General features: G+C 43.3%; 2 protein-coding genes across 9 annotated transcripts in view; one reads left to right on the top strand and one right to left on the bottom strand.

Moving 5' to 3' along the window:
• Positions 1-7,519: 7,519 nt before the first annotated feature.
• On the bottom strand, positions 7,520-18,119 carry LOC117063893 (translation initiation factor IF-2-like). Of its 7 annotated transcripts, none has more exons than XR_004429154.1 (3): positions 17,388-17,646; positions 15,501-15,623; positions 7,520-8,000 (listed from the first exon to the last, which is right to left on the bottom strand). XR_004429154.1 is itself a non-coding variant. In XM_033177704.1 (2 exons), exons 1-2 carry the CDS (start codon positions 18,105-18,107, stop codon positions 7,984-7,986), a joined length of 465 nt encoding a protein of 154 aa, XP_033033595.1. In that variant the 5' UTR covers positions 18,108-18,119; the 3' UTR covers positions 7,520-7,983. The 7 variants fall into 7 exon arrangements, 1 of the variants encoding a protein (XP_033033595.1); XR_004429153.1 differs by lacking the exon at positions 15,501-15,623 and adding an exon at positions 15,048-15,236; XR_004429151.1 differs by having other exon boundaries at positions 15,501-15,636; positions 17,388-17,645.
• The window catches only part of SMAD4 (SMAD family member 4), a 61,897-nt gene continuing 52,624 nt past the window's right edge, over positions 17,958-27,230 (top strand). For both annotated transcript variants that reach the window (XM_033177702.1, XM_033177703.1), the window contains exon 1: positions 17,958-18,094. The gene's annotated coding sequence lies outside the window, so the exon portion shown is untranslated. The remainder of the gene's footprint in view (positions 18,095-27,230) is intronic.

The following is a 27,230-nucleotide window of genomic DNA, read 5'->3' as shown; positions in this document are numbered from 1 at the left end:
GGGCGAGGTGGCGGGCGCCTGTAGTCCCAGCTACTCAGGAGGCTGAGGCAGGAGAATGGCGTAAACCCGGGAGGCGGAGCTTGCAGTGAGCTGAGATCCGGCCACTGCACTCCAGCCTGGGCGACAGAGCGAGACTCCGTCGAGACGGGCGGATCACGAGATCAGGAGATCGAGACCATCCTGGCTAACACTGTGAAACCCCGTCTCTACTAAAAAATACAAAAAACTAGCCGGGCGAGGTGGCGGACGCCTGTAGTCCCAGCTACTCGGGAGGCTGAGGCAGGAGAATGGCGTGAACCCAGGAGGCAGAGCTTGCAGTGAGCTGAGATCTGGCCACTGCACTCCAGCCTGGGCGACAGAGTGAGACTCTGTCTCAAAAAAAAAAAAAAAAAATTTATTCCCCTCCCACTCCAGATAACACCCCATTGTTATCTGAGAGTTAGGAGCCCATATATTTCAAGAGACTGAAAACCAATTCAATGAGCTTGAAAAATAATAAGATGTATTGATTCTCACAGGTCAAAAAAACAGGGATGGTACCAGCATCAAATGCAATTGTCTCAAAGGATCATAGGGTTTTCCCTCTCTCTCCTTCTGGCTTTCTACTCTGCTTTCTTGTTTATTATTTTCTTTCCTACTGCAAATGAGCTTCCTCAATGTAGTCAGAGAAGTTGGCTGCCAGCAGTGGCAGGCCGATACTCCATGCTAGGGTACCACTGTTACACCAAATCCCAGCACAAAGAAAGAACACTTTTCTCTGATGGCTTAAATGTATAATGTCTTAGAGAAGGATTGTGATTGGTCAGTGTGGACCACATGTCTGCCTGTGAACCAGTCTCAAGCTCTTGAGCAATGGAGTGCCAGGACTGGCCAATCCTTAGTTATGTCTTCACACTTGTAGCCAAAGCAGATGGAGTCCATCACCAGAAAAGTGGTAAAGAATTTGGCTGAGCTATCCCAGTTCACTACAGCAACAGTTCCCAAATTGACCTGAAGATAAACATCCCCTGGACCCTTGTTAAAAAACAGATTCTTTGGTGCCTAGCTTAGACCTCCATAATCAGAATTTATATAGGAGAAGGATGGTAATTTGTATATTTAGCAAGTACCCCAGGTGTATTAGTTTTCTATTGCCACTGTAACAAATTAACAAATTTAGTGGCTTAAAACAACATGGATTTATTATCGTCTGGAGGTCAGAAACTCAAAATCGGTTTCACTGGGCTAAAGTCAAGGTGTTGACAGGTTTCCTCCAGAGGCTCTGAGGGGAGAATCCATGTCTTTGCCTTTTTCAGCTTCTGGTGGCTGCCTGTGTGTCCCGTTCCACCATCTTTGAAGAGCATCACTCCAGTTACTGCTTCTATAATCACATCACCTTCTCTGACTCCTTCTGTGCTCCTTTTACAAGGACCATTGGACATTGGGTCCACTTGGATAATCCAGCATAATCTCCAAGTTCAAGATCCTAACTCAGTCACATCTGCAAACTCCCTTTTGCCATATGCTATATGGTTTGGAAGTGTCCCTCAAATTTTGTGTGTTGAAAACTAAATCCCCAAATTCATATCTTGATGCTATTTGGAGGCAGTGATTTGGGGAGATAATTAGTATTAGATGAGGTCATCAGGATGGGGCTCCTATGATGGGACTGGTGGCTTTATAAGAAGAGGAAGAGAGACTTGAGCTTGCATGTCTGTGCTCGTTTGCCATATGATGCCCTTCACCATGAAAACCCTCACTGGAAGTTGAGCAGATGCTGGTGCCATGCTCTTGGACTTTCCAGACTCCAGAAGTGTGAGAAATAAATTTCTTTTATTTATAAATTACCCAGCCTTAGGTATTCTGTTATAGCAACAGAAAACAGTCAAAAACGGCCGGGCGCGGTGGCTCAAGCCTGTAATCCCAGCACTTTGGGAGGCCGAGACGGGCGGATCACGAGGTCAGGAGATCGAGACCATCCTGGCTAACACGGTGAAACCCCGTCTCTACTAAAAAAAATACAAAAAACTAGCCGGGCGAGGTAGCGGGCGCCTGTAGTCCCAGCTATTCGGGAGGCTGAGGCAGGAGAATGGCGTAAACCCCGGAGGCGGAGTTTGCAGTGAGCTGAGATCCGGCCACTGCACTCCAGCCCGGGTGACAGAGCGAGACTCCGTCTCAAAAAAAAAAAAAAAAAAGAAAACAGTCAAAAACACTATTCATGAAAACCCTCACTGGAAGCTGAGCAGATGCTGGTGCCATGCTCTTGGACTTTCCAGACTCCAGAAGTGTGAGAAATAAATTTCTTTTATTTATAAATTACCCAGCCTTAGATATTCTGTTATAGCAACAGAAAACAGTCAAAAACACTATTCAAGGTAACATTCACATGTTCCAAGGTTTAGGACATGGACATAGTGGGCCACTATTCAGCCTACTGCACCAGGTAATTATTATCAGGTAAATCTGAGAAACACTGATAAAGGAGTTAAAAAGAAATTACTTACGCAGGTTGTGAAGGTAAGGAAGTCCTTGGTAAGGTTCTCCTTTTAATGAAAAGCAGCCCCCAAATCATTTTCTTTTCTAACAAGAGCAGCCTGTAAAATCGAGCTGCAGGCACAGACAAGCAAGCTGGAAGCTTGCACGGGTGAATGCCGGCAGTTGTGCCCATAGGAAAAGGCTACCTGGGACTAGGCATGATTAAAATGGCAGCTCCATGTTTCCTTCTCTTTGCTAGCCATGTGTACAGTAAGGAGCAGGCAAGATGGCACTGGCCAAGTGGAAATCCATTTGCATAATAAGATTAGGGTGGGGCAACCAGCCATCCCTGTGTGCTGTGTAAACATCACACCTGGTCAAACCAATCTGTGGGCCCTTTGTAAATCAGACACCACCTCCTCAAGCCTGCCTATAAAAATCTGCTGCAGTTTGCAGCAGGCCAGCTTTTCCCTTCAGACAATGCCTCTCTCCTCTCTCTCTCCTCTCTCTCTCCTCTCTCTCTTCTCTCTCTCTTCTCTTCTCTTTTCTCTCTCTCTCTCTCTCTCTCTCTCTCTCTCATAAAAGAGAGCTGCTCTCCTCTTTCTTTTGCCTATTAAACCTCTGCTTCCAAACTCACTACTTATGTGTCGGTGTCCTTAATCTTCTTAGCATGAGACAATGAACCCCAGGTGTTTACCCCAGACAATGATACTGCTTCAGCACCATAGGAATGGTTAACACCACAAGTGCAACATAAATATTCCAAACATAAAAATTCTTAATATTATATAAGCCTAACTAATCACTTAACTGTATATAATATATAGATGCCCCAATTGGGTGGCCCAACCACCATGTTTTTGAATGTGTCAGTAACTCATTTCATTTTTATTGTTTAGTGTTCCATTGCTATGGTTTTGAACATCCCCCCAAAACTCATGTTGAAATTTGTCATTGTGATAGCATTAAGAGGTAAGGTTATGATGAAGCACAAAGGCCCTCACCAGATGCTGCTGCTATACTCTTAGTCTCCCCAGCATGCAGAACCATGAACCAAATAAATTTCTATTGTTTATAAAGTGCCCAGTCTCAGGTATTCTGTTTTAGCAACACAGAATGGACTAAAACATCCACTGATGAATTTGCCACAATCTATTCATCCATTCACCTATGGATGGACATTTGGATTGTTTCCAGTTTTTCTGGGCTGGGTGTGGTGGCTCACACCTGCAATCCCAGCACTGTGGGAGGCTGAGGCAGGAAGATCACTTGAGGTCAGGAGTTTGAGACCAGCCTGGACAACATGGCGAAACCCCATCTCTACTAAACATACAAAAAATTAGCTGGACGTGCTCACTTTAACCCAGGAGGCAGAGGCTGCAATAAGCCAAGATCGTGCCACTGTATTCCAGCCTGGGTGATAGAGCGAGACTGTCTCAAAAAAAAGAAAAAAAAAAAGAATATTTATGGAGCCTCTTCTACACATATTACCTCTCCCATCTCACCCCCTACTTCACTCATCTCTTATCCTGCCCTAACTGTGTTGACCTTAATTCTGTTATGTGAATACACTGAGCTTACTTCTGCTTCAGAATCTTTACATCAGCCCTCTCCAGATTTTTGCATAGCTCTCTCCATCATTCAGATCCCTACTCAAATGTCACCCTCTCAGAGAAACTCTACTGGTTGCCCTATCTAAAATAGTACTCCACCTCCTCCCCCAATCTAATCATTCTCTATGGTCTTTTTTTTTTTTTTTTTTAAATAAGATTGCAATTATCACTTTAAGATTATGTTATCTGTTTGGCCACATGTTCATCATATGTATCACCCACTAGAATGTAAGTTTTTTTTTTTTTTTCATTTCTAACTTTTATTTTCGGTTCCTGGGTACATGCACAGCATGTGGAGGTTTGTTACATAGGTAAACATGTGCCATGGTGATTTGCTGCACAGATCATCCCGTCGCCTAGGTATTAAGCCCAGCATCCATTAGCTATTCTTCCTGATCCTCTCCCTCCCCTCATCCCATCTCATCTGACAGGCTCCAGTGTGTGTGGTTCCATATATCCATGTGTTCTCATCATTTATTGCCCACTTATAAGTTAGAACATCTGGTATTTGGTTTTCTGTTTCTGCATTTGTTTGTTAAGGATAATGGCCTCCTGCTCCATCCACGTCCCTGCAAAGGACATTATCTTGTTTCTTTTTATGCCTGCATAGAATTCCATGGTGTATATATACCACATTTTCTTTATCCAGTCTATTACTGATGGGCATTTAGGTTGATTCCATGTCTTTGCTATTGTGAATAGTGCAGCAACGAACATATGCATGTATGTGTCTTTATAAAGAATGTATTTAGTAAGTTCTTTAAGTGGCCGGGCATGGTGGCTCATGCCTGTAATCCCAGCACTTTGGGAGGCCAAGGTGGGCGGATCATGAGGTCAGGAGATTGATATCATCCTGGCCAACATGGTGAAACCCCATCTCTACTAGAAATACAAAAATTAGCTGGGTGGGGTGGCATGTGCCTGTAATCCCTGCTACGCAGGAGGCTGAGGCAGGAGAATCGCTTGAACCAGGGAGTCAGAGGTTGCAGTGAGCCGAGATCGCGTCACTGCAGTCCACCCTGGTGACAGAGCAAGACTTCATCTCAAAAAAAAAAAAAAAGAATGTATTTAATAAGTTCTTTAAGGGCCAGGAATTTGTCTCACACTATATCTCCATCTAGAGCAGTGCCTGGAAAACAGCAGAAACTCAATTTTTGTTGGATGAGAATTTTCATTTAAATCTTAGGAAAATAAAAATTTGAACAAGTGTTATACCTCCTTTTATAGCTGAAGCAACTGAAGGTGAGACAGGTTCAGTAACTTGCCAGGAGGGCACAGAGATAGAGCCAGGATTTGAATGCTTGTCCATTTGACTTCAAAGCCCATCCATTATCTTAGCCTCTATTCTACTGTCTCATAATGAAGTGGAATGTATACACACAAGACTACAAAATCAAGTGCCAGTGGACTGGCTTGAGGTTGTTTGGATGAGATCAGCGGAGGAGATGGAGTCATCAGTAGGAGGGGAGTTGGCGTCATGCATGAGTGAGATTTGTAAAGATGGAGGCAGGAGGGAGGGCAAACCTTGGGCCTGGGCCTGCGATTGTCCACCCTGGCTTTGTCCTTGGCTGAAGAAGCCAGTTCCCACCTTCTCCTGGGAGAGCAGTGAGGATGGAGGGCCAGCTGTAGGGTCAGGACTGTGTAAGCCGCATTCCTGGGCCTTTGTGTCATACCTACCAACAAAGGACACTTTCTGAAGAGCTTTTGTGGACTGTGGTTAGGCCTGCAGTCAGGACCCGCATTCTAACTAAAAAATGTAGCCTCCGGCAAGTTCAGGGCCACTTTGCAGCTCCCTGGCAATGGGGATGATCTGTGTACTGGGGAAGGCAGCTGGGCCCAGAGGGGCTTTTGAATCACAGCATTTTTCTTAAAGATGAGGGATGTTATTTTTAAAGCAGGTAGGAGGTGACCTGGGAACCAGCCTCCCTGAAGAGGAGGGAGGGAAACACCTATGGCCAGGGTTATGTGGTGCTCTTATTTCCTTCCTGATTAAAGATGTAGATGCCTTGGTACTTGAGCCCTGGAGGAGGCTCCTTCAACCTGAGAAAGCACTGTGCCCCAGCTCATCCTGGGAGCCGGTACAGAGGGAAGGAAGGGGGTGGCAGTTCAAGGGCAGCAGCTGGGAGAAGCGGGTCAGAAGTGCTGGGGAAGCGAATGTTGGCTAGGGAAAGGAAAGGGGAAGGAAAAGCAGAGAGGCAGCAGCAGCTCTGGGAGAAAGGGACAACAGACCCTTAAGAAGGGCAAGTGTTCCGGGAGCCTCAGAGCAGTGATGGATTTTCCATCTTGGAATCCCCTCCCTTCTCTGCCCCTTATACACAGCTTGTCCTGAGGAGCAGACATGTGGTCTGTGCTCACCCAAGAACTCACAGTCTCCTTCTCTCTTCAATACCCATCTGCTGGGCCTAATTCTTACCTCAAAAAGGTAACTCTTGATTATTCTTAAAAGTTTAAAAAAATAGTAACTGTGATTTTGGTCTAAGCTAATTATTTTTCCTGAAGGTTGTCTCCCAAGAAAAATGCTTAAAGAGGCTGGGCGCAGTGGCTCATGCCTGTAATCCCAGCACTTTGGGAGGCCGAGGTGGGCGGATCACCTGAGGTCAGGAGTTCAAGACCAGCCTGGCCAACATGGTGAAACCCCCATCTCTACTAAAAAATACAAAAATTAGCTGGGTGTGGTGGTGAGCACCTGTAATCCCAGGTACTCAAGAGGCTGAGGCAGGAGAATTGTTTGAACCTGGGAGGCGGAGGTTGCAGTGAGCCAAGATCAGGCCATTGCACTCCAGCCTGAGTGACAGAGTGAGACTCTCTCTCAAAAATAAATAAATAATAAATAAGAAAAATGTTTAGAGAATATGAAAATAATTTGGTGTTGTTTAGGTAGATTGTTTTCCTCCTCAGAGTTGAAAGCTAAAAAAAGTAACACAGATAGATTTTATCACTGAAATGACACCATAGCACTGTTGCCCAGGCTGGAGTGCAGTGGTACAATCTCAGCTCAGTGCAACCTCCACCTCCCTGGTGCAAGTGATTCTCCTGCCTCTGCCTTCTGAGCAGCTGGGATTATAGGCACATAACACCATGCCTGGCTAATTTTTGTATTTTAGCAGAGACAGGGTTTTGCCATGTTGACCAGGCTAGTCTCAAACTCTTGACTTCAAATGGTCTGCCTCGGCCTCCCAAAGAGCTGGGATTACAGGCGTGAGCCACTGTGCCTGGCAGGTTTTTTGTTTTTTATGAACTTGTCATTTCCAGCACTCCCTGCTTGCGATGTTCTCTCTTGTACCTGTGACACTGAGGGCAACTGGTAGATGGGAAATTCACCTGAGGGACTAAAATCTGTCTAGAGGTAAGTCTGACCTGGCGTCTACTGGGGGAAGGGAAGACCTGAGCAAACTCTGTTTCAGTTCATGTCCATTGCCATTCAGTTCTGAATTCTAAGATACGGCACCCAGTAGGGTCACTCGACATGTTTATTCAGTGGAAATGATGTCTGAAAAGTCAACTTTTATCAAAAAGCATTTTAGGTGGGTAGAATCATGACTGTGAACTGTCTCCTAAATAATTTGTGTTCCATTATTCCCCTTCCCAATACATTTTAGATTTTAGGCCCTACATAGGTCTAGACCCTGGAGTCTAGGGGTTTGCCTCTGGAACCAGCAGTATTGGCCTCACTTGAGAGCTTATTAAAATGGAGAGTCTCCAGCCCACCCTCAGATCCAAGGAATCAGGATGGACTTTTTAACATGCTCCCAAGTGATCTGTGTGCATGTTAAAGTAGGAGAAATGCTGCTCTGAGCATCTGATCAGGAGGCCCTCCCAGCCCTGGCTTCAGGGTAGAGCTATTTGGGTTGCAAGGTGGCACCATGCCACACATTGTGGGCAGAGAGTTCAAATTCCAGCTCTGCTGTGAACTTCATCACAGGGACAAGTGACCTAAAATTAAAAAAAAAAAAAAATCAAACTCACAGAAAAGTTGCAAGAATAGTACAAAGAACTTCTGTAAATACTTTACCTAGATTCACTAACTATTAACATTTTGCAATGTATACTTTATCTTTTTTTCTCTCTCTACCTATGTATGATGATTATTCCTGAATTATTAGAGAGTTAATTGTATATACTGGCATGTCTTTACCCTCAAGACTTCAGTGTGTAGCTCCGATAACAAGGACATTTTCCTACACGACAACACCAGGGCTAGAACTAGAGGGAGGCGAACAAGGCCTGAGCCTGGGTGGCCCTTCAAGAGGGCTTCCTTCAACTTTGTACCCTAGGAACCTCTGTTGTCTCGTCCTAGTTCTGTCCTGCATGCTACAGTTATCAAAATCAGGAAACCTAACGCCGACTCAATACTATTATCGAATCTATAGTCTATTATATTTAATCTATAATATATTATATATCTATAGTCTAATCTATAAGCTATTTTCCAATCATGTCTATTGTCCCAGTAAGGTCCTTTGTAGCAAAAATTTTCCCCAGATTCAATTCAGGATTATGTATGACATTTAATTGTCCTGTGTATTTAGTCTCCTTTAATCTGGAACAGTTCCTCAGGCTTTGTCTTTTATGATATTGACATTTTTGAAAATTATAGACTAGTTATGTTACAGAATGTCCCTCAATATGGGAACAAGTTACTTTTTAATCTCTTAATGGTTCGGTTTCATCACTATTAAATTGGGAATAGTCCCTCCTTCATGTTGAATCAAATAGATGAAGACACGTAATGGGCTTGACACATGGCAGGTGCAGGTGGATTAAACAAGAAGCTGCCACTGATCGGGCACTTGGCAGCGCCATGCCAAGTGCTTCACACGCATTGTCTCATTTTGTTTTTACTGCAGCTCTGTGAGATGGGCTGTATTTTTACCCCTACTTCACAGAAGAAGAATCTGAGACTTAGAATCATTTGTCCAAGGTCTCATAGCTAGTAAGGAGTGACATGGGGACTTGAATCAAGTCAGTGAGACTGCAAAGGTTATTCGCTTGTAACATGCTTGTGGTGCTTGCTAAAATCTAGCTTTTTTTGCTAAAATCTAGCTTTTTAAGCATAAAATTTTCCTAAAGTTCACCATTTTAACCATTTCAAAGAGTATAATTCAGTGTCTCTTAGTATATTTACAATGTTGTAAAACTCTCAGCACTATCCAATTCCAGAAATTTCCATCACCTCATGAAGAAACCCTGTAACTCTCAATTCCTCTGACAACCACTAATCTGTTAATCTACCTCTGTTTCTGTGGATTTGCATATACATAAAATGAAATACTACTAAGCAATAAAAAGGAACTAACTACTGATCACAGTAACATTCTGGATCTCAAAAACAACACACTGAGTGAATGAACCCAAATACAAAAGACTGCATATGGAAATATTCCATTTATGTGAAATTCTAGAAAAAATAAAGCCTTAGGAACAGACAGCATGGCAGTCGTTGCCTGGGGACAGGAACATATGGCTGGGAGGTGGCACTGACTGCAAAGGGGCATAAGGGAACTTTTTGGAGGGATAGAGGTGTTCTAATATTTGATTGGTAGTGGTGGTTGCACATTGGATATATTTGCCCAAATGTATCAAATTGTCCACTGTGTCAAGTTTATAATATGTAAATTATACCTCAATAAGATTGTAAAAAAAGAAGAAAAAAATCTAAGCATATCTGGTCCTGAATGGAGTTCAATTCATCAGCACGGCTTCCTTTGTTGCCTGGCCCCAGATCCATCTTCCCAGCCTCATCTCTCACTTCTCTGACACTTGCCATGGGCAAGCCCAGTGTTGGGCACTCAGAGAATGTGAGGGAAGGAGAACCTCTATCTTCAGGGAACTCACAGCCTAGTCTGGGAGCAGAAAGAAAGGGCAGCCAACTCTGACATAGCAGGGCACCCTTCCTAGAGGACCACTGAATCCTAAGGACAGGAACAAAGATATTCCAGACACAGCCTGGATTCCAGTCATTTTGAATCTCAAGTTTGAATCAAGTTTCAACCTAATATTTTGAATAGGTAATACATTTCTATGGCTGTATACTTTAAAACAAAGAGATGACAGAGTTTATTTTAGTGCTTTTAGGAATGTGGGAATCACTTGTAATGTTTAGGTTAATCGATGTTAAGTAATTTTCAGGAGTAACTGGAATTATTTTAAAAATCACTGGGTTAAACTGGGTGCAGTGGTGCATGCCTGTAGTCCCCAGCTACTCAGGAGGCTGAGGCAGGAGGATCACTTGAACACAGGAGTTTGAGTCCAGCCAAGGCAATACAGCAAGACCCCATCTCTAAAAAACAAAACAAAACAAAACCCAAAACATTGGGTTGACACTAAAATATCATGATGCTAACCTGTGCCAGGAGGTCCTTTGCTTGAGGGAAGAGCACTCTGTCTCCATCCCTAGGATGAAAAGATTAAACGTCTATATTCTCTTCACCCTTAGAAAGCTCCTATTCATAAGAGGTGAAACCATTAAATAAAACAAAAGGAAAATAAACCTTTCAAGCCTTTGCCTGCCCCTATCAGAGATCTATGTGGAACTGGCAGTAGCTTGGCTCCCTTTGAGTGCTTTGGAACTATGGTCTTCAAGATTTCTTGCTTGCTTTTCTCCTACAAGAAATTTGAAAAACTGTGTTTTGTTCTTTCTTCCTTCCTTTCTTTCCTTTTTCTTTCTTTCTCTCTCCTTCCTTCCTTCTCTTTCTCTTTTCTTTCTTTTTAAAAATAAGAGATAGGGTCTCATTCTGTCACTTACGCTGGAGTGCAGTGGCATGATCACAGCCCACTGCAGCCTCAAACTCCAGGGCTCAAGCAATCTTCTCGCCTCAGCCTCCTGAGTAGCTGGGATTACAGGCATGAGCCATCATGCTTGGCTAAAACTGTTTCTTCTTGTACTTTTAAAGGTCATATCTAAAATGTTTCATCACAAGTTTAAATTATTATTTCATTTAAATTATAAATTATTTAACAAACCTATTATTTAATAAGGGTTGTTATTTCTGGCTTAAGTATTGGCATTTTAAAATAAGATTGCTACATCATTCTTTAAATGTATCCAAGGAAATTTAAAGATCATAATGCATCTATCATCCATTTAAAAAATACATGAACAAGCTTTTCTTTAAAGTAAATTTTACATCAGTCTTTATTTTTCTTATCTTGTACTTCCATTCCAGTTACCCCTGAACATTTTAATATAATATTTTAAGCTGGAGAGTCTTTTATTGATCAACCTACCGCATTTCCCTACAATTTTTTTTTTTTTTTTGAGACGGAGTCTCGCGCTGTCACCCAGGCTGGAGTGCTGTGGCCGGATCTCAGCTCACTGCAAGCTCCGCCTCCCGGGTTCACGCCATTCTCCTGCCTCAGCCTCCCGAGTAGCTGGGACTACAGGCGCCGCCACCTCGCCCGGCTAGTTTTTTGTAGTTTTTAGTAGAGACGGGGTTTCACCGTGTTAGTCAGGATGGTCTCGATCTCCTGACCTCGTGATCCGCCCGTCTCGGCCTCCCAAAGTGCTAGGATTACAGGCTTGAGCCACCGCGCCCGGCTACAATTTTTTTTTAAAGAAAATTATTGACTGACTCTGATAAGCTTAAAAAGCTCATTTTGATTGCATAATTTTAATACCTAATTGATCTAAATGACACAAAGTATTACATATTTTGGTATCTATTAAAATTAAAGGATATTTTTGCTGAATGAAATAGAATTGGGTCAAACCTAGTCCTAGTTTTCACTTCTATGGATAGAAACACAAAATACCTTGTTCATTCATTCAACAAATATTTATTGAGCATCTCCTATGTGTCAATAGCTACTTTAGGCACTTGTGATACACTGATAAACACTACAGATAAATCCTTGCCCTCATGGAGCTTACATTCTAGTCGGGGGTAATAGGCAATAAACAATAAACACAACACATGAGTAAATCATATAGTATGTCAGAAGTGCTATAGCAAAAGAAAAAGCAGGGTAAAGGGGCTTTAGGTGTACTGTGAAAGTTAAGAATGGGCTGTGATTTTTAAAAGGTCAGGGTAGGCTTCAATGAGGTAACTTTTGACCAAAGTGGGTGAGAGAGTTGTCAATGCAGATATCAGGGGGAAACATGTACAAGGCAGAGGGCACAGCCAGTGCAGAGGCCCTAACTTGGGGGCATGGCTGGCATCTTCTAGGGACTAGAAAAGAGATTGGGAAGGCTAGAACATATTGGAGAATGACTGATAGGAGATGAGATTAGAGAAGTAATGCTCAGGGGTGGAGTGGTGGCACTCATCTTATAGAACCCTTTAGACTATTGTAAGGATGTAGATTTTTACTCTAAATGAAATGAGGATCATTTAATGTAGGGATTTAAGCAGAGAGAAGATATCTGACTTATTTATTTTTTTTGAGATGGAGTCTCGCTCTGTCGCCCAGGCTGGAGTGCAGTGGCGCAATCTCCACTCCCTGCAAGCTCCACCTCCCAGGTTCATGCCATTCTCCTGCCTCAGCCTCCGGAGTAGCTGGGACTACAGGTGCCCACCACCATGCCCGGCTAATTTTTTTGTATTTTTTAGTAGACCCGGGTTTCACCGTGTTAGCCAGGATGGTCTCAAATCTCCTGAGCTCGTGATCCACCCGCCTTGGCCTCCCAAAGTGCTGGGATTACAGGCATGAGGCACCGCGCCCAGCCCTGACTTATGTTTTAAAACGATCACTCTAGCTATTATGTTGGGAAGAGGCAAGCATGAGAACAGGGAGAGCTTTTAGAAGATGAATCCAAAGATGAGATGATGGTGGCTGAGGCCGGGGAGTAGCAGTGGAGGTGGTTAGGGATGCTCTGTGGATTAGACATGCGTGTGAGAAAACAAGGGGAATCTAGAATTGCTGGAGAGCACTAAGGATTTACTTGAGGTTCATGGTGATGAAATTAAAGTGAAACTACTCAGGGTTTTTGGTCTGAACAACTTGCACAATAGAGTTATCAAATGAGATTGGAAAGCTAGTGGGCTCAACAGGTTTAAGGGAGAATATTGTTCAGTCTGTGATGTGTTTGAGGATATCAGAATCTGGAGTTCAGATAAGAGGTCTGAGCTGGAGATATAAATTTAGGAGTTGTCATCATATATGATGATATCATATATCTTAGATGGTATTGACAGTCAGGAGACTGGATGTGATCAAGGAAATGAGTATAGATTAAAAAGAGTTCAAGGGGCCAGGCACAGTGGCTCACACCTGTAATCCCAGCCCTTTAGGAGGCTGACGCAGGCAGATCACCTGAGGTCAGGAGTTCAAGACCAGGCTGGCCAACAAGGCGAAACCCTGTCTCTACTAAAAATACAAAAATAAGCCGGGTGTGGTGGCGGGTGCCTGTGATCCCAGTTACTTGGGAGGCTGAAGCAGGGAGAATTGCTTGAATCTGGGAGACAGAGGTTGCAGTGAGCTGTGATCGTGCCACTGCACTACAGCCTGGGTGACAGAGAGAGACTCTGTTTCAAAAAAAAAAAAGAAAAAGAAAAAGAGTTCAAGGAATGAGCCCCAGTTAGGGGGTTTGAGAGAAGAGATGGAATCCAGCAAAGACGACAGGGAAGGAGGAACCATGAATGAAGGAGAAAAACCAAGAAGATGTGGTTAATAAAAGAGAATCAAGTGATTAGCTGTGTCAGCTGTTACAGATAAGTCAATCAAGATGAGAACTGAGACTAGATCATTGGGTTTAGCCAGTGTGAAGTTCTTTGTTGGCCTTCACAAGAGTAGTTTTGATAGTGTGGTAAGGATGAAAGCATGAATGGAGTTTAAGAGAGGATGGGAGACCTAACACTCAGCTGATGACCTAAAATACGCCACATGTGTACCTCACATGTAATGATTCTACTACGTATGTATGGAGTCTTAACATACGTATCATGCTTGACATGTTTTTGAACTTTATATAAATGGTATTGTATGGGATGTATTCTGCTGTTGTAGAATGGGAGAAGAACTGCAGATAAAGTATAGAAAACTCTTTTAGAAGTTTTCTTGTGAAGGGAGTAGAGAAATGGGTGATAGCTGACAGTAGAAATAGGTCCAAGAGAAGAATCTGTAGGATTGGAAAAATCACAGCTGCTGGTAAACTTACCAGAATGACCCAGCAGAGAAATATTGATAATATAGAATAGGGGATAATTGCTGGAGTGACAGCGAGGATACTGATTAGGCAAGATAGGACTGGAATCTATGTGTTGGTGACAATGCTCCTTTAGCTAGGAGCATGGCAATTCAACCATGTGAGGGTGGGGAAGGCAAAGTAGAGGCTGGCATGTGGGTGTGGGTGATGCTGAGATTCTGTGGAATTTTTTCTCTCATTGCTTCAATTTTCTCAAACAAGGCTATTAATTGAGAATGATGGAGGGGAGGATGTGCAACTTAGAGGACAGAGAAAGTACAAACTCCAGAAGAATGGAGGAGGGAAGGAGGATTGCTGGACAGCACTAAGGGTCTGCCTGAGGTTCCTGGTGATGAAATTGAAGTGAAAGTAGTCAGTGTGATTGCGTTCTTCTCTTGCCACATTCAGATGCATGGGCGCTAGCTTGCATCAGGGTTGTGGCTTTGCCAGGCAAGCACAACAAAGGGAGAGAAAGGCAAAGGGGCTGAGGGCATGTGTAAGAGTGATTGTGATTGGCCAGGGGTTAAGGCTGGGTGAGAGCAGATATGAGGGGTTCAAGAATTGTCGCAGTTAGAGTACTACAGGGAGTGACCTGGAAAACTGAGGTGGTGATCAGGGTATGAGATGTTTGAAACTGAGATAATGAAGAAGTTGCAGAGTTCGATAAGGCTACTGTGATTATGACCATGGGAGGAAGTGGCTTAGTTAGGGTATGTGCAAGTTAGAAGTTAGAGAAGGTACAAAATCCAGAATGATCAAGGGGAGGATGTATAAGTTAGAGGACAGAGAAGGTACAAAATCCAGAAGAGTGGAGCAGAGAAGTGTAAGAGAATTGCTGGACAGCACTAACGGTCTACCTGAGGTTAATGGTGAACAGTGGGGGTCTCCAGCCAACAGCCAGCAAGGGACTAAGGCCATCAGTCCTGAGGCCTGCAAGGAACTGAATGCTGCCAGCAACCACATGAGCTTGGAAGCAGATCCTCTGTCCCAGCCTCACGTTGTAGAGGACCTAGCCAAGTGATGCCTGGACTCTTGACCCAGAGAAACTGTAAGATCATAAAATTGAAGCAATGAGAGAAGATCCTTGAAGAATAAAAGGAACTGAGAGGCCAGGGTACTGGGAAGATCTTATAACCACCTAGCACTAGGACAGAAGTGGCATTGGAGTGACTGACAGGAGCAAATTGTGCAGAGATGAAGTGGGGTGAGGTCAGCGATAGAGGTATTGGATAGCAAGATTTAAAGTTGCTGGTTTAGAGGAGGAGGGGGACGGCCTGGAAGCAATGTTGAGAAGCAAGAAGGAAACCTACCTCATCTCCAGGCACTAAGAGGTTGAAGGCTGAAAACACCGTTGTCACTACTTGATAGGTGGAAGAAAGCGCAGTGTCCCAGGGCAAAGTTGGGTTTCCCTTAAGTAAAAAGGTGAAGGGTACCTGAAGGGAAATTCTGAGAAGAGGTTGAGCTTATAGGGAATATTATTTGCATAAATAAATAGATGGTGTGGTAGATTCTAAACAGGCCCCAAATGATCCCCGCCTCCTGGTGTTCAAGCTTTTGTGTTTCCTTCCCCTTCAGTGTAGGTGGCGCCTGTGATTTGCTTCTGGCCAGCAATGTATGGCAAAGGTGACACAGTATGAGTGACACTGTGTATGTGATGATGTTACATAAGATTGAAACCAGTGTCTTGCTGAGACTCTCCCCGTTGCTGGCTTTGAAGAAGCAAGCTGCCATATTGTTAGCTTCCCTATGGAGAGGACCACATGGCAAGGAACAGAGGGACCAACGGCCTGCAAGGCACCGAGGCCCTCAGTCCTGCAGCATGCAAGGAACTGAATGGTGCCAACAACCACATGAGCTTGGAAGCAGATCCTTTGTTCCAGCCTCACTTTGTAGAGGACCCAGCTGAGCCATGCCTGGACTCCTGACCCAGAGAAACTGTAATATCATAAATGTTTGTTGTTTCAAGCTTCTATATTTCTGGTGATATTGTTATACAGCAATAGGTAACTAATACAGACAGAATGGAAGAAGTTTAGTTATAACGATGTCTCAATGTTTAAAAAACTTCTTCTGAAGTATATTACCTAAGAATCACATATTGATCTATTACCAAATCATGTTTTGTAATCTATCAGCTGACAGATCTTCCTTCAGTTTCGATGACAGAAAAGATTTGAAAACTATCTGACTTGAAAAATAATTTAATATCCATTCACTAAGGTCATTTACTTTCTCAGCATAGATACCGATTTTTGAATTGTCCCTTTTGGATTGCTGGGTAAGTACTGCATTGATCCAATGCACATTAGTAATGGGTGAGAATTTTGACTTTCTTTTGTAAGGTGGGAGGACAGTTTTGAAAGGGGATGCTGTGTCCTCAGCTCCTTTCTTAAGCTGGGCAATTTTAGAAAATAGAACATACAGCAGTGGAAGATGTGTAAATGAATTCCCTTAAAACTGGTCTTCATAAATCCCAGGAGTTAAGAGAACACCAGTTTGGAGCTTAAGGAGCTTTCTGGTAAAAGACGGAATGGCCCAGGCAGTGATGTGGAGGATAGTATGAAGCACTGAGTATGAGTGGTGAAGGCGTGCGGTGGGTGTAGAGAGTTTCTGGGCGACGTGACCTAAGAAATGACTTTAGAACTGGCTAATCATTAGTTTTGGAGGGACTAAAAGTAGTTCCAAAGTAGTTCCTGGTTGGTGAAAATAAATCATTAATGTGTTTTAAATGAAAAAGAAATGCATGCGTCTTGTAAAAAATATGAAATAAAAGAAGCATAAAGTCAAAAGCAGAGCCTGTGCCTTCCCCCACCAAACAGGTAACCTAGTTAACAGGTGTGTCCTAGGATTCGAAGTTCCCCTCCAGCTCAGAGAGTGCGCCTATATCTCTTCCAACAAAATCCACTCAGACTTGCAACGCCTGGCAAGGCTCTTCAATATGTGATTCCTTGACTGTTCTGTGCGTCTCTCGAGTTCAAACACCTCTGGGGCTCGTGATTTGGGGCTGCCAGAAAGGGAAGGAAGGTGCGGCCAGCGTCTGTTTCTTCCCTAAGTGAACTCCTACAACCTAGCCACCTTCTCCCCAGAGCTGTCGATCGGTGGTTGAAGGCCAATTTTTGTGCCTACGCAGGTCCTCAACACAGAACAAAACAAAAAAACAACGACGGCCGGGCTAATAGCTATTTATAAACACTTACTGGACGCCCACTCTACGCCGAGCTCTCCCGCGCTCCTTGGGAACTGTTTTGCCAAGAGATGCCAATTTTCCCGGCGACCACTCCCTCAAGCAGGCCTTCGCCTCTGCCCGCGCGGAGGCCCAGGCCCAGGCCGGGATTCAGAGCCGCCCCTCGGCTGGCGCTGCCCTGCAGGCGCCTGCGCAGAGCGACTCTCGCCGTCACTTGGGGCGGGAGGCGGCGACAGCCGGGAGAAAGGAAAGCTGCGGGGGAAAAGGGCCAAACCCTGAAATTACCCGGATGTGGTCCCCGCGCGCGCATGCTCAGTGTGTTCTCGACAAGTTGGCAGCAACAACACGGCCCTGGTCGTCGTCGCTGCTGCGGTAACGGAGCGGCTCGGGTGGCGGAGCCTGCGTTCGCGCCCTCCCGCTCTCCTCGGGAGGCCCTTCCCGCCCTCCCTTCTGCTCCGCGGCCGCCCAGGGGGTGGGAGCGGGTGAGGGGAGCCAGGCGCCCAGCGAGAGAGGCCCCCCGCCGCGGGGCGGCTCGGGAGCTCGAGGCGGTCCGGCCCGCGCGGGCAGCGGCGCGGCGCTGAGGAGGGGCGGCCTGGCCGGGACGCCTCGGGGCGGGGGCCGAGGAGCTCTTCGGGCCGCCGGGGAAAGCGACGGGCCCGGCGCGTCCGCGGACCAGCAGCGGCGGGAGAGCGGACTCCCCTCGCCACCGCCCGAGCCCAGGTAACCGCGCCATGTCCCCTCCCCTTCCCCTGGCCGGGCCCGCGCACCCCGCCCTCGGCTTCCCCGCCCCGGGGCGGGCTCCCGACTGCTGCGGCTGCGGCGGCGGCGGGGAGCGCGCGGAAGCCGCTGGGAGGGCGACCGCGGCCGCCTGACGAGCCGGGCCGGGCGGCGGTGCCTTGCGTCCCTCCGGCCCCCACGTCCGCTTGCAGCTCGTGGGAGAATCAAGTTAAAGTCAGACGGGACTCCTGCCGCGGCCGCCGCTCCTCTTTGTTGTTCTCGGGTAGTTTCACGGTCGCCCCGGCTGAGCGCGTTGGGTCGGCTGGAATGTGTTGCCTTAGGGTCTAAATGAAAGTTGTAAATTGTCTTAATTTATTTTCTCCAGCCAATTTCAGTTTTCTCTTTGTCTCCTACTTTCTCTTCCTAGTCTTGTCATGCCAGTTTACGCTTCTGGCTTTGATATGTTTACTTTTTGAGTATTGAGAGTGACGGCGGTATGCAGGACACATTCTTAGCACCTAACTGAACCCCTCCTTGCCCCCAATAAAACATGCTTCCTAATAAAAGACATAGTTGATCTTACTGTTAGCACTACATGTACTGAGAGTGAAATTGGTGTAGAGTGGAGGGCGGTGGCTCCATCACTTGTCCCAAACTACTGTTAGGATTTCTCAAACTAGATTGTCAAAGCGACAAGTGTGTAGTTAACGTGAAAGGTTTATTTGCTGGTGCAGAGGCTTTAAAAAGCCCTATTGAAGATTGATAGCTGTTTCCACTCAAAAACCTAAGTACGTTTTTATTTAAAAAAAAACATTTTTATGCATTATAATTTGGAAACTATTATTTCCAAATTAGTTTCTTAATGCATTTAGGTTTTGCACCGTAGTTTAAGATGGAATTGCCAGTTATTTAGGAATAATAAATACAACAAGATAATAGGGGAATTATCCTGAATTGCCTTTCTGCAATAATATGGTCTTAGCTAATTTTTGTTAATAACCTTTGACTTTTGCCAGAATTAGCATCCTTTTAGTCTTAGTAGCAGCTTGGTTCCTCGGGTGTTTAAGAAGTAGGTTCACTACTTTTTGCTGGCAAAAACCATTTAGTCTCCAAAAAAAAAAAAAAAAAAATTGAAATGCGTAATTTCATAATTAGATTTAGAATACTTTTTATGGTGGATTTCATAAATTACCTTTGCCATACCCTGCGGAGACTAGATATATACATTTCAGTTGAAATATAGAAAGTTCTAAAATGTACTTTTTTTTAATGCTAAGGACTTTATATTGGAAAGTTCTGATATGATTAATACATAATATTCCAAACTGTAAAATGATTAACATTTAAAAATACAGTTTTTTAAATTAGTGTTTCTTCCATAATGCTGTCATGATTTTGTTTACTTAAATGGGTTTGTTATAGAACAAATGTAATAGAGATAGATAGGCCAAGCATTTATAATTTGGAGTAGCTTTAGATCTAAAGATAGTGGTGAATTATGTAGGTTTTAAGTTGTTGGAATTAAAACTAAAAGCTTCTTTAGATAAAAATTGTTGTAACATTTTGTGACTCTATTAATAGAAGTGGCTTTTTCTTTGCTTTCCAGGTTTTTGGGTGAGTTTTAAAGAATTATTGCATCTTAGTTTTTTTATTTTTGAAGTGGGACTGTTTGTTTAGGTAACTGCCTTCAGTGTAAGGCTTGAGTTTAGAAAAAACCAAACTGCAAATGTTTTTCAGACGTAATGAAAATTTGTGCTGAGAAAGTCACTTTGAAATATTTTGGAGTAAGTTGGCTGGGCGGGGTGGCTCACGCCTGTAATCACAGCACTTTGGGAGGCCGAGGCTGGCGGATCACGAGGTCAGGAGATCGAACACGGCGAAATTCCGTCTCTACTAAAAATGCAAAAAATTAGTCGGGCCTGGTGGCAGGCCCCTGTGGTCCTAGCCGCTTGGGAGGCAGAGGCAGGAGAATGGCGTGAACCCGGGAGGCGGAGCTTGCAGTGAGCGGAGGTCGCGCCACTACACTCCAGCCCTGGCGACAGAGTGAGACTCTGTTTCAAAAAAAAAAAAAATTGGAATAAGTTTTACGTGAATGATTTTTAAAAGCCTGTGCTTCACTTTCTTAAGCTACATTTTAGTCGAGTGATTGTGTGTGAATTCTTTTTCTGTATTCACCTTCAGTTTTTCTTTCCCCCCCAAATTAAGGAGCAAGAATTAACCTAATTTATGCTGCCCAGTCACACTCCAGCTCTCCCACTTGGAAGCAGTTTTTTTCTGATTGAGCCAGTGTTATAGTAACATTATTAGGCACTATTCTAATTGAGGTGTGAATTACTGAGGCCTCTACTAGGGAGGTTAACCCTACAGAATCTGCAGGGTTCATTATATTTAAATTGCATATTTAGGCTTGTCTAAATTTTTGCCTATTTTGGTGAAAACATATTGTTCTGCCGATGTTTAAACTTAGTTCATTTTATCCCTCTCTAGTTCATGACTAACCATTTTTTTCATTTTTAATTCAGTGATTTTTTTTTTTGAGTGACTGGTTCTTTAAGCATCTTGTATTAGCCATTTCAATGCTCGTTATGTATGTTTGGATTTCTCTTATTTTGTTGATCTAGAAGACTGTGTAGTTATGCCAAAAAAATTTTTTTTTCTTAAAGCGATGATGAATGGTGACTCCGAGTTGACCATTAATCGTGTTTAAAAGTAACCTGACTAAAATGTTTCATTGTTTTCTACAGTTAAAAGACTTAGACCAGCATAACACAGCATTTTTTTTCTTTTTTTCTTTGACATGGAGGCTTGCTCTGTTGTCCAGGCTGGAGTGCAGAGGCATGATCTCCACTCGCTGCAAACCTCGCCTCCCAGGTTCAAGCGATTCTCCTGCATCAGCCTCCCGAGTAGCTGGGATTACAGGCATGTGCCAGCACACCTGGCTAATTTTTGTATTTTTAGTAGAGATGGGGTTTCGCCATGTTGGCCAGACTGGTCTTGAACAACTGACCTCAGGTGATCCGCCCGCCATGGCCTCCCAAAGTGCTGGGATTACAGGTGTGAGCCACTGTGCCTGTCCTATAATACCGCATTTAATACAGTTTTATAAAATTACCACATATGCCAAGCATATGCTTGATCGTAAGTCAGATTTAGAATTTTTGGATTTTGTTTTCTCTTTCTAAAATGTGTAATTTTGGTAATGGGAAATCTGACTGAATTCCAGTTTCTCAGGAACAAGGTATTTTAGGTTGTGTCACCTTGACACTATTGCATGGTGTAATTGGCATCCGGGAATATTTGTGTTTAATTATGAGAGTGAATGAAAACTAGGGTAGTGCTTACAATACGTAAAACTAAGATGATGCATAGTCGGATTCTTACAGTTTATAAGGGTCTTATAATCTAAGCCTTGGTAAGTTGCTACTGCAAATTATATCATAGATCAAATAAGTACCAAAGGCCAATTGTAAAGAGGGTCTGTTAACATTTTAATCAGTTTAAAATTGGCGGTAACAGTAAAGACCATTCAGCTCAAAGAATGTATTTCATTATTTATATTTCAAATGAGAATTTTTTGCAGTTTGGAAAATTTGTAAATGTGTTGAATTCATCTTTTTATTGCTTTTTTACTCCCAACGTTTAGGGCAATGGTCTTCTCTCCTTTCTTTCTCTCTCCCTTTCTCCCTCTCTCCCTCCCTCCCTTTTTCTTTTATTTTCTTTGTTTTTTTTTTTCCTGAGATGGATTTTCGCTCTTGTCGCCCAGGCTGGAGTGCAGTGCAATGGTGCGATTTTGGTTCACTGCAACCTCCACCTCTTGGGTTCAAGCGATTCTCCTGCCTCAGCCTCCCGAGTAGCTGAGATTACAGGCGTGCGCCACCATGCCAAGCTAATTTTTTTGTATTATTAGTAGAGGACGGGATTTCACCATTTTGGCCAGGCTATTCTTGAACTCCTGACCTCAGGTGATCCACCTGCCTCAGCCTCCCAAAGTGCTGGGATTATAGGCATGAGCCACTGCGCCCAGCCTTCTTTTTTTTTCTTTTTCTTTCCATCTTGCTCAGTACCCCAGCCTGGAGTGCAGTGCTGCAATCATAGCTCACTGCTGCCTCTACCTCCCAGGCTCAAGCAATCCCATTTCAGCTGCCCCAGTAGCTGGGACTACAGGCACACACCATCACATCACACCTGTCTAATGTTTTGAAAATTTTTTGTAGACACAGGGTCTCCCTCCGTTGCCCAGGCTGGTCTTGAATCAACTCTTGGGTTCAAGTGATCCTCCCACCTCAGCCTCCCAAAGTGCTGGGATTACAAGCATGAGCCACCATGCCTGGCAAGTAGTTTTCAGTCTTGGCTGTACTTTTAGATCCCTTGAGGAGCTTTACAAAATACTGATGCCTGAATTCTAGCCCCGGAAATTATTATTTGGTGGGTCTGGGGTGCAGCCAGGTTAGCCCTCCACAGTGATTGAGCCATTAGGGTCCTCTGACTTTTTCTTTTGAGCTGTTTCACTTGTGTTAGCTTTACATTCTTTAATGCAGTGATATACACATGTACAGTGTAGTCGTCTCATACATCTATCTTAACATGTCTTTTGAAAGTATTGCCACATTTGCTTTGCTTCTGTGTCTGTCTCTTTTCTTTCTTTCTTCCTCTCTCCCTTCCTGTCACCTATTCCTTTCTCCTCTGTTTCTTTCTTTGCATTCAGTTTATTTGAACTATCTGGTAGTAAGTTTTAGGAAGCTGTATTTCCCATGATGAGAAGTTAATATATCATCACTATTTTAAATAGGAAGTTGGTCTTCTTTTAAAGTATATTCTCAAATGCTTACTTGTACTCCTTTTAGAGACTAATTACTTTAAGTCCCCAAGTTAGCATCTAAACTCCCTGTGGGCTTGGTCTAGTGGCTCACATATATAATCTCAACGCTTCTGGAGGCTGAGGCAGGAAGATCACTTGAGCCCAGGATTTCAAGGCCAGCCTGGGCAACAAAGTGAGACCTTGTCTCTAAAATAAATAAATAAATAAAACAAACTCCCAATGCAAATTGTCTTCTTAGGGGGTTAATCTACTTGGTAAACCATACGTTTTTGCGCCTCCAATTAACTAGTCACTTAACTGGTTTCTGAGAGGCAGGTTGCGTTGGGCCTTTTCCGTCAGGTCTTATACACTGCGAGACAGTTGCTCAGCTAGGCTAGCTAGCTAGTTTCTTTAGGGATCATCTAGGGCATGTTCAGCTCTCCATTTACGTACCTGAAGTAGTTCCCAAGTGCTGGGCTATGGAGTAGTTTCATCGCTGTCTCTGGAAGAGCTATTTAAAAAAATAAAAATTTTTTCCCCACCTGATTTCAACACACATTTTGCTTCAGAATGGGAATGGAGTGGAGGAGGCATGGGAATCTGTGTTATTTTTAAAAAGTGCCTCTTGATTCTAAAGGTTTTGTTTATTTTAGTATGCTTATCCTTATTGCTTTATTTATCTATTTTTTAGAGACAGGTTGCCCAGGATGGAGTGCAGTAACACCATCATAGCCCACTGTAACCTTCAACTTCTGGGTTCAAGAGGTCTTACCTCAGCCTCCAGAGTAGCTAGGACTACAGGCGTGCACCGCCACACCTGGCTGATTTTTTAAAATTGTTTTGTAGAGATGGGGGGTCTTGCTTTGTTGCCCAGGCTAGCCAAATCTTATTTATGATTTAAAACTAGTACTGCTACTGAATATTTATTTTTATAGGAAGGTATTATTTCTGTATCTTAATATGGATGAAGGTATGCTATTTAGGTCTTTTCAAGTAAAAATGTATTTCTAAATATAAACTGAATTAAGGATATTTGTCAGTGATACTCACTAGTGAATTCTAGAGCATATGTTATCAGTAGATGGCCAGTCATTGTAAAAATTGAATAATCTAGTGAAAAGATGACTGGAAATAATGGGGTAAGCTAAGCCAGGAGTCATTGTACATAAACACATTAGGTGTGTCTTATGTCATAAATATGCCTACTAAAACTAGTTGAAGGAAGAACGTGTATAGATGTTGCAATAATGAAGGGCTGGCTAATTGTAAGGAAAAATGATACAACTTCTGTGTAATTAGTATTTTTAATCAGTTGTGTATATTCGTGGTATTTAATTTGTAAAGATTGTAGACTAGATCAATGCTTTGTAAAACTAACAGTACCTCAGACTTCCAGAGTGCTTTTATTTTTTTTATTTTTTTTATTTTTATTTTTTGAGACAGAGTCTCGCTCTGTCACCCAGACTGGAGTGCAGTGGCGCAATCTCGGCTCACTGCAAGCTCTGCCTCCCGGGTTCACGTCATTCTCCTGCCTCAGCCTCCCCAGTAGCTGGGACTACAGGCGCCCACCAACACGCCCGGCTAATTTTTTTGTATTTTTAGTAGAGACGGGGTTTCACCGTGGTCTTGATTTCCTGACCTTGTGATCCACCCGCCTCGGCCTCCCAAAGTGCTGGGATTACAGGAGTGAGCCACCGTGCCCCACCTTCAGAGTGCTTTTTTTTTTTTTTTTTTTTTTTCCAAGTAAAACCTTATCCTTTTTCTTTTTTTTTTTATTTTTTTTATTTTTATTTTTTATTATACTTTAAGTTCTAGGGTACATGTGCATGACGTTTATATCATGTATAACTCCCCAATGCAACCTCCCTCCTTCCCCCTCCCCATGATAGGCCCCAGTGTGTGATGTTCCCCTTCCCGAGTCCAAGTGATCTCTATTCAGTTCCCACCTATGAGTGAGAACATGCGGTGTGTTGGTTTTCTCTTCTTGTGATAGTTTGCTAAGAATGATGGTTTCCAGCTGCATCCATGTCCCTACAAAGGACGCAAACTCATCCTTTTTGATGGCTGCATAGTATTCCATGGTGTATATGTGCCACATTTTCTTAATCCAGTCTGTCACAGATGGACATTTGGGTTGATTCCAAGTCTTTGCTATTGTGAATAGTGCCGCAATAAACATACGTGTGCATGTGTCTGTAGTAGAGTAATTTATAATCCTTTGGGTATATACCCAGTAGTGGGATGGCTGGGTCATATGGTACATCTAGTTCTAGATCCTTGAGGAATCGCCATACTGTTTTCCATAATGGTTGAACTAGTTTACAATCCCACCAACAGTGTAAAAGTGTTCGTATTTCTCCACATCTCTCCAAACCTGTTGTTTCCTGACTTCTTAATGATTGCCATTCTAACTGGTGTGAGATGGTATCTCATTCAAGCTACCAATGACTTTCTTCACAGAACTGGAAAAACGGCTTTAAAGTTCATATGGAACCAAAAAAGAGCCCGCATTGCCAAGACAATCCTAAGTCAAAAGAACAAAGCTGGAGGCATCACGCTACCTGACTTCAAACTATACTACAAGGCTACAGTAACCAAAACGCATGGTACTGGTACCACAACAGAGATAGACCAATGGAACAGAACAGAGTCCTCAGAAATAATACCACACATCTACAGCCATCTGATCTTTACAAACCTGAGAGAAACAAGAAATGGGAAAGGATTCCCTATTTAATAAATGGTGCTGGGAAAATTGGCTAGCCATAAGTAGAAAGCTGAAACTGGATCCTTTCCTTACCCCTTATACGAAAATTAATTCAAGATGGATTAGAGACTTAAATGTTAGACCTAATACCATAAAAACCCTAGAAGAAAATCTAGGTAGTACCATTCAGGACATAGGCATGGGCAAGGACTTCATGTCTAAAACACCAAAAGCAACGGCAGCAAAAGCAAAATTGACACATGGGATCTAATTAAACTAAAGAGCTTTTGCACAGCCAAAGAAACTACCATCAGAGTGAACAGGCAACCTACAGAATGGGAAAAAATTTTTGCAACCTACTCATCTGACAAGGGCTAATATCCAGAATCTACCAAGAACTCAAACAAATATACAAGAAAAAAGCAAACAACCCCATCAAAAAGTGGGGAAAGGATATGAACAGACATTTCTCAAAAGAAGACATCCATACAGCCAACAGACACATGAAAAAATGCTCATCATCACTGGCCATCAGAGAAATGCAAATCAAAACCAGAGTGCTTTTTAAAGATACAGCCCCACCCTTGATTCTAGTTAGTGGAACTGGCCTAACCTGCAGGGGATTTTGATACATCCCCTTTTGAAGGAATAAGCTAGATGACTTGAAAGTCTCATTCATTTAAAAGTTTTATGAAATGAGGCCGAGTGTAGTGGCTCACGCCTGTAATCTCAGCACTTTGGGAGGCCAAGGTGTGGGGATTACCTGAGGTCAGGAGTTCGAGACCAGCCTGGCCAACATGGTGAAACCCTGTCTCTACTAAAAACATAAAAATTAGTCAGACATGGTGGCACACGCCTGTAATCCCAGCTACTCACATGCCTGTAATCCCAGCTACTTGGGAGACTGAGGCAGGAGAATTGCTTGAGCCCGTGGACGGAGGTGCAGTGAGCCGAGATCGTGCCGCTGCACTCCAGCCTGACAGACAGACAGCGAGACTGTCTCCAAAAAAAAGAAAAAAAAGCAAGAAAAGTTTTATGAAATGTATTTTTCAGTTATCAGTTATTAAAATTCAGTTTGGTTTCCACCATCTTTTAAAACAGTGGTTCCCAAAGTGTGGTCCACAGACTCCTGGAGATCCTAGGATCCTTATATTTAAGGGGTTTACAAAATCAAAATTATTTTCATAATGAAACTGAGATGTTATTTGCCCTTTCGGTGTGAGGACATTTGTATGGAACAGTGGTGGGTAAATTGCTGGCACTTTAAAATGACTCTAGGTAGTTGTGCCGAACGTATGAGTCTTTATAGTCAAACACATTAAGCAGTTGAAAAAAATGCCGGTTTCACTTAATAATCCCCTTGCTGCAGCAGTAAAAAGGTGTAATTTAAAAAATCTCTACCCTGGAGTACTTGTCTTTTTAATATTCAGTGTGATTAAATGGGAAGTATGCATAAAGCATTTCTGCACATTGAAGTACAGTGTTCTTTTCTAGGAAAGGCACTTGTGTGATTGAGCTGCAAGCTGAACTAGCTGCTTTTTAGTGGGACACCATTTTTATTTAACAGGATGACAGATAAGCTCAGATAGCTATTTAGATTTGAGTATTTGGCAGGTAATTCCTTGGAAATGAAT

This window comes from Trachypithecus francoisi, unplaced genomic scaffold, assembly GCF_009764315.1.
Source record: "Trachypithecus francoisi isolate TF-2019V2 unplaced genomic scaffold, Tfra_2.0 Lachesis_group19, whole genome shotgun sequence".
Taxonomy (NCBI): domain Eukaryota; kingdom Metazoa; phylum Chordata; class Mammalia; order Primates; family Cercopithecidae; genus Trachypithecus; species Trachypithecus francoisi.
This window is presented reverse-complemented; position numbering and strand designations above follow the sequence as displayed.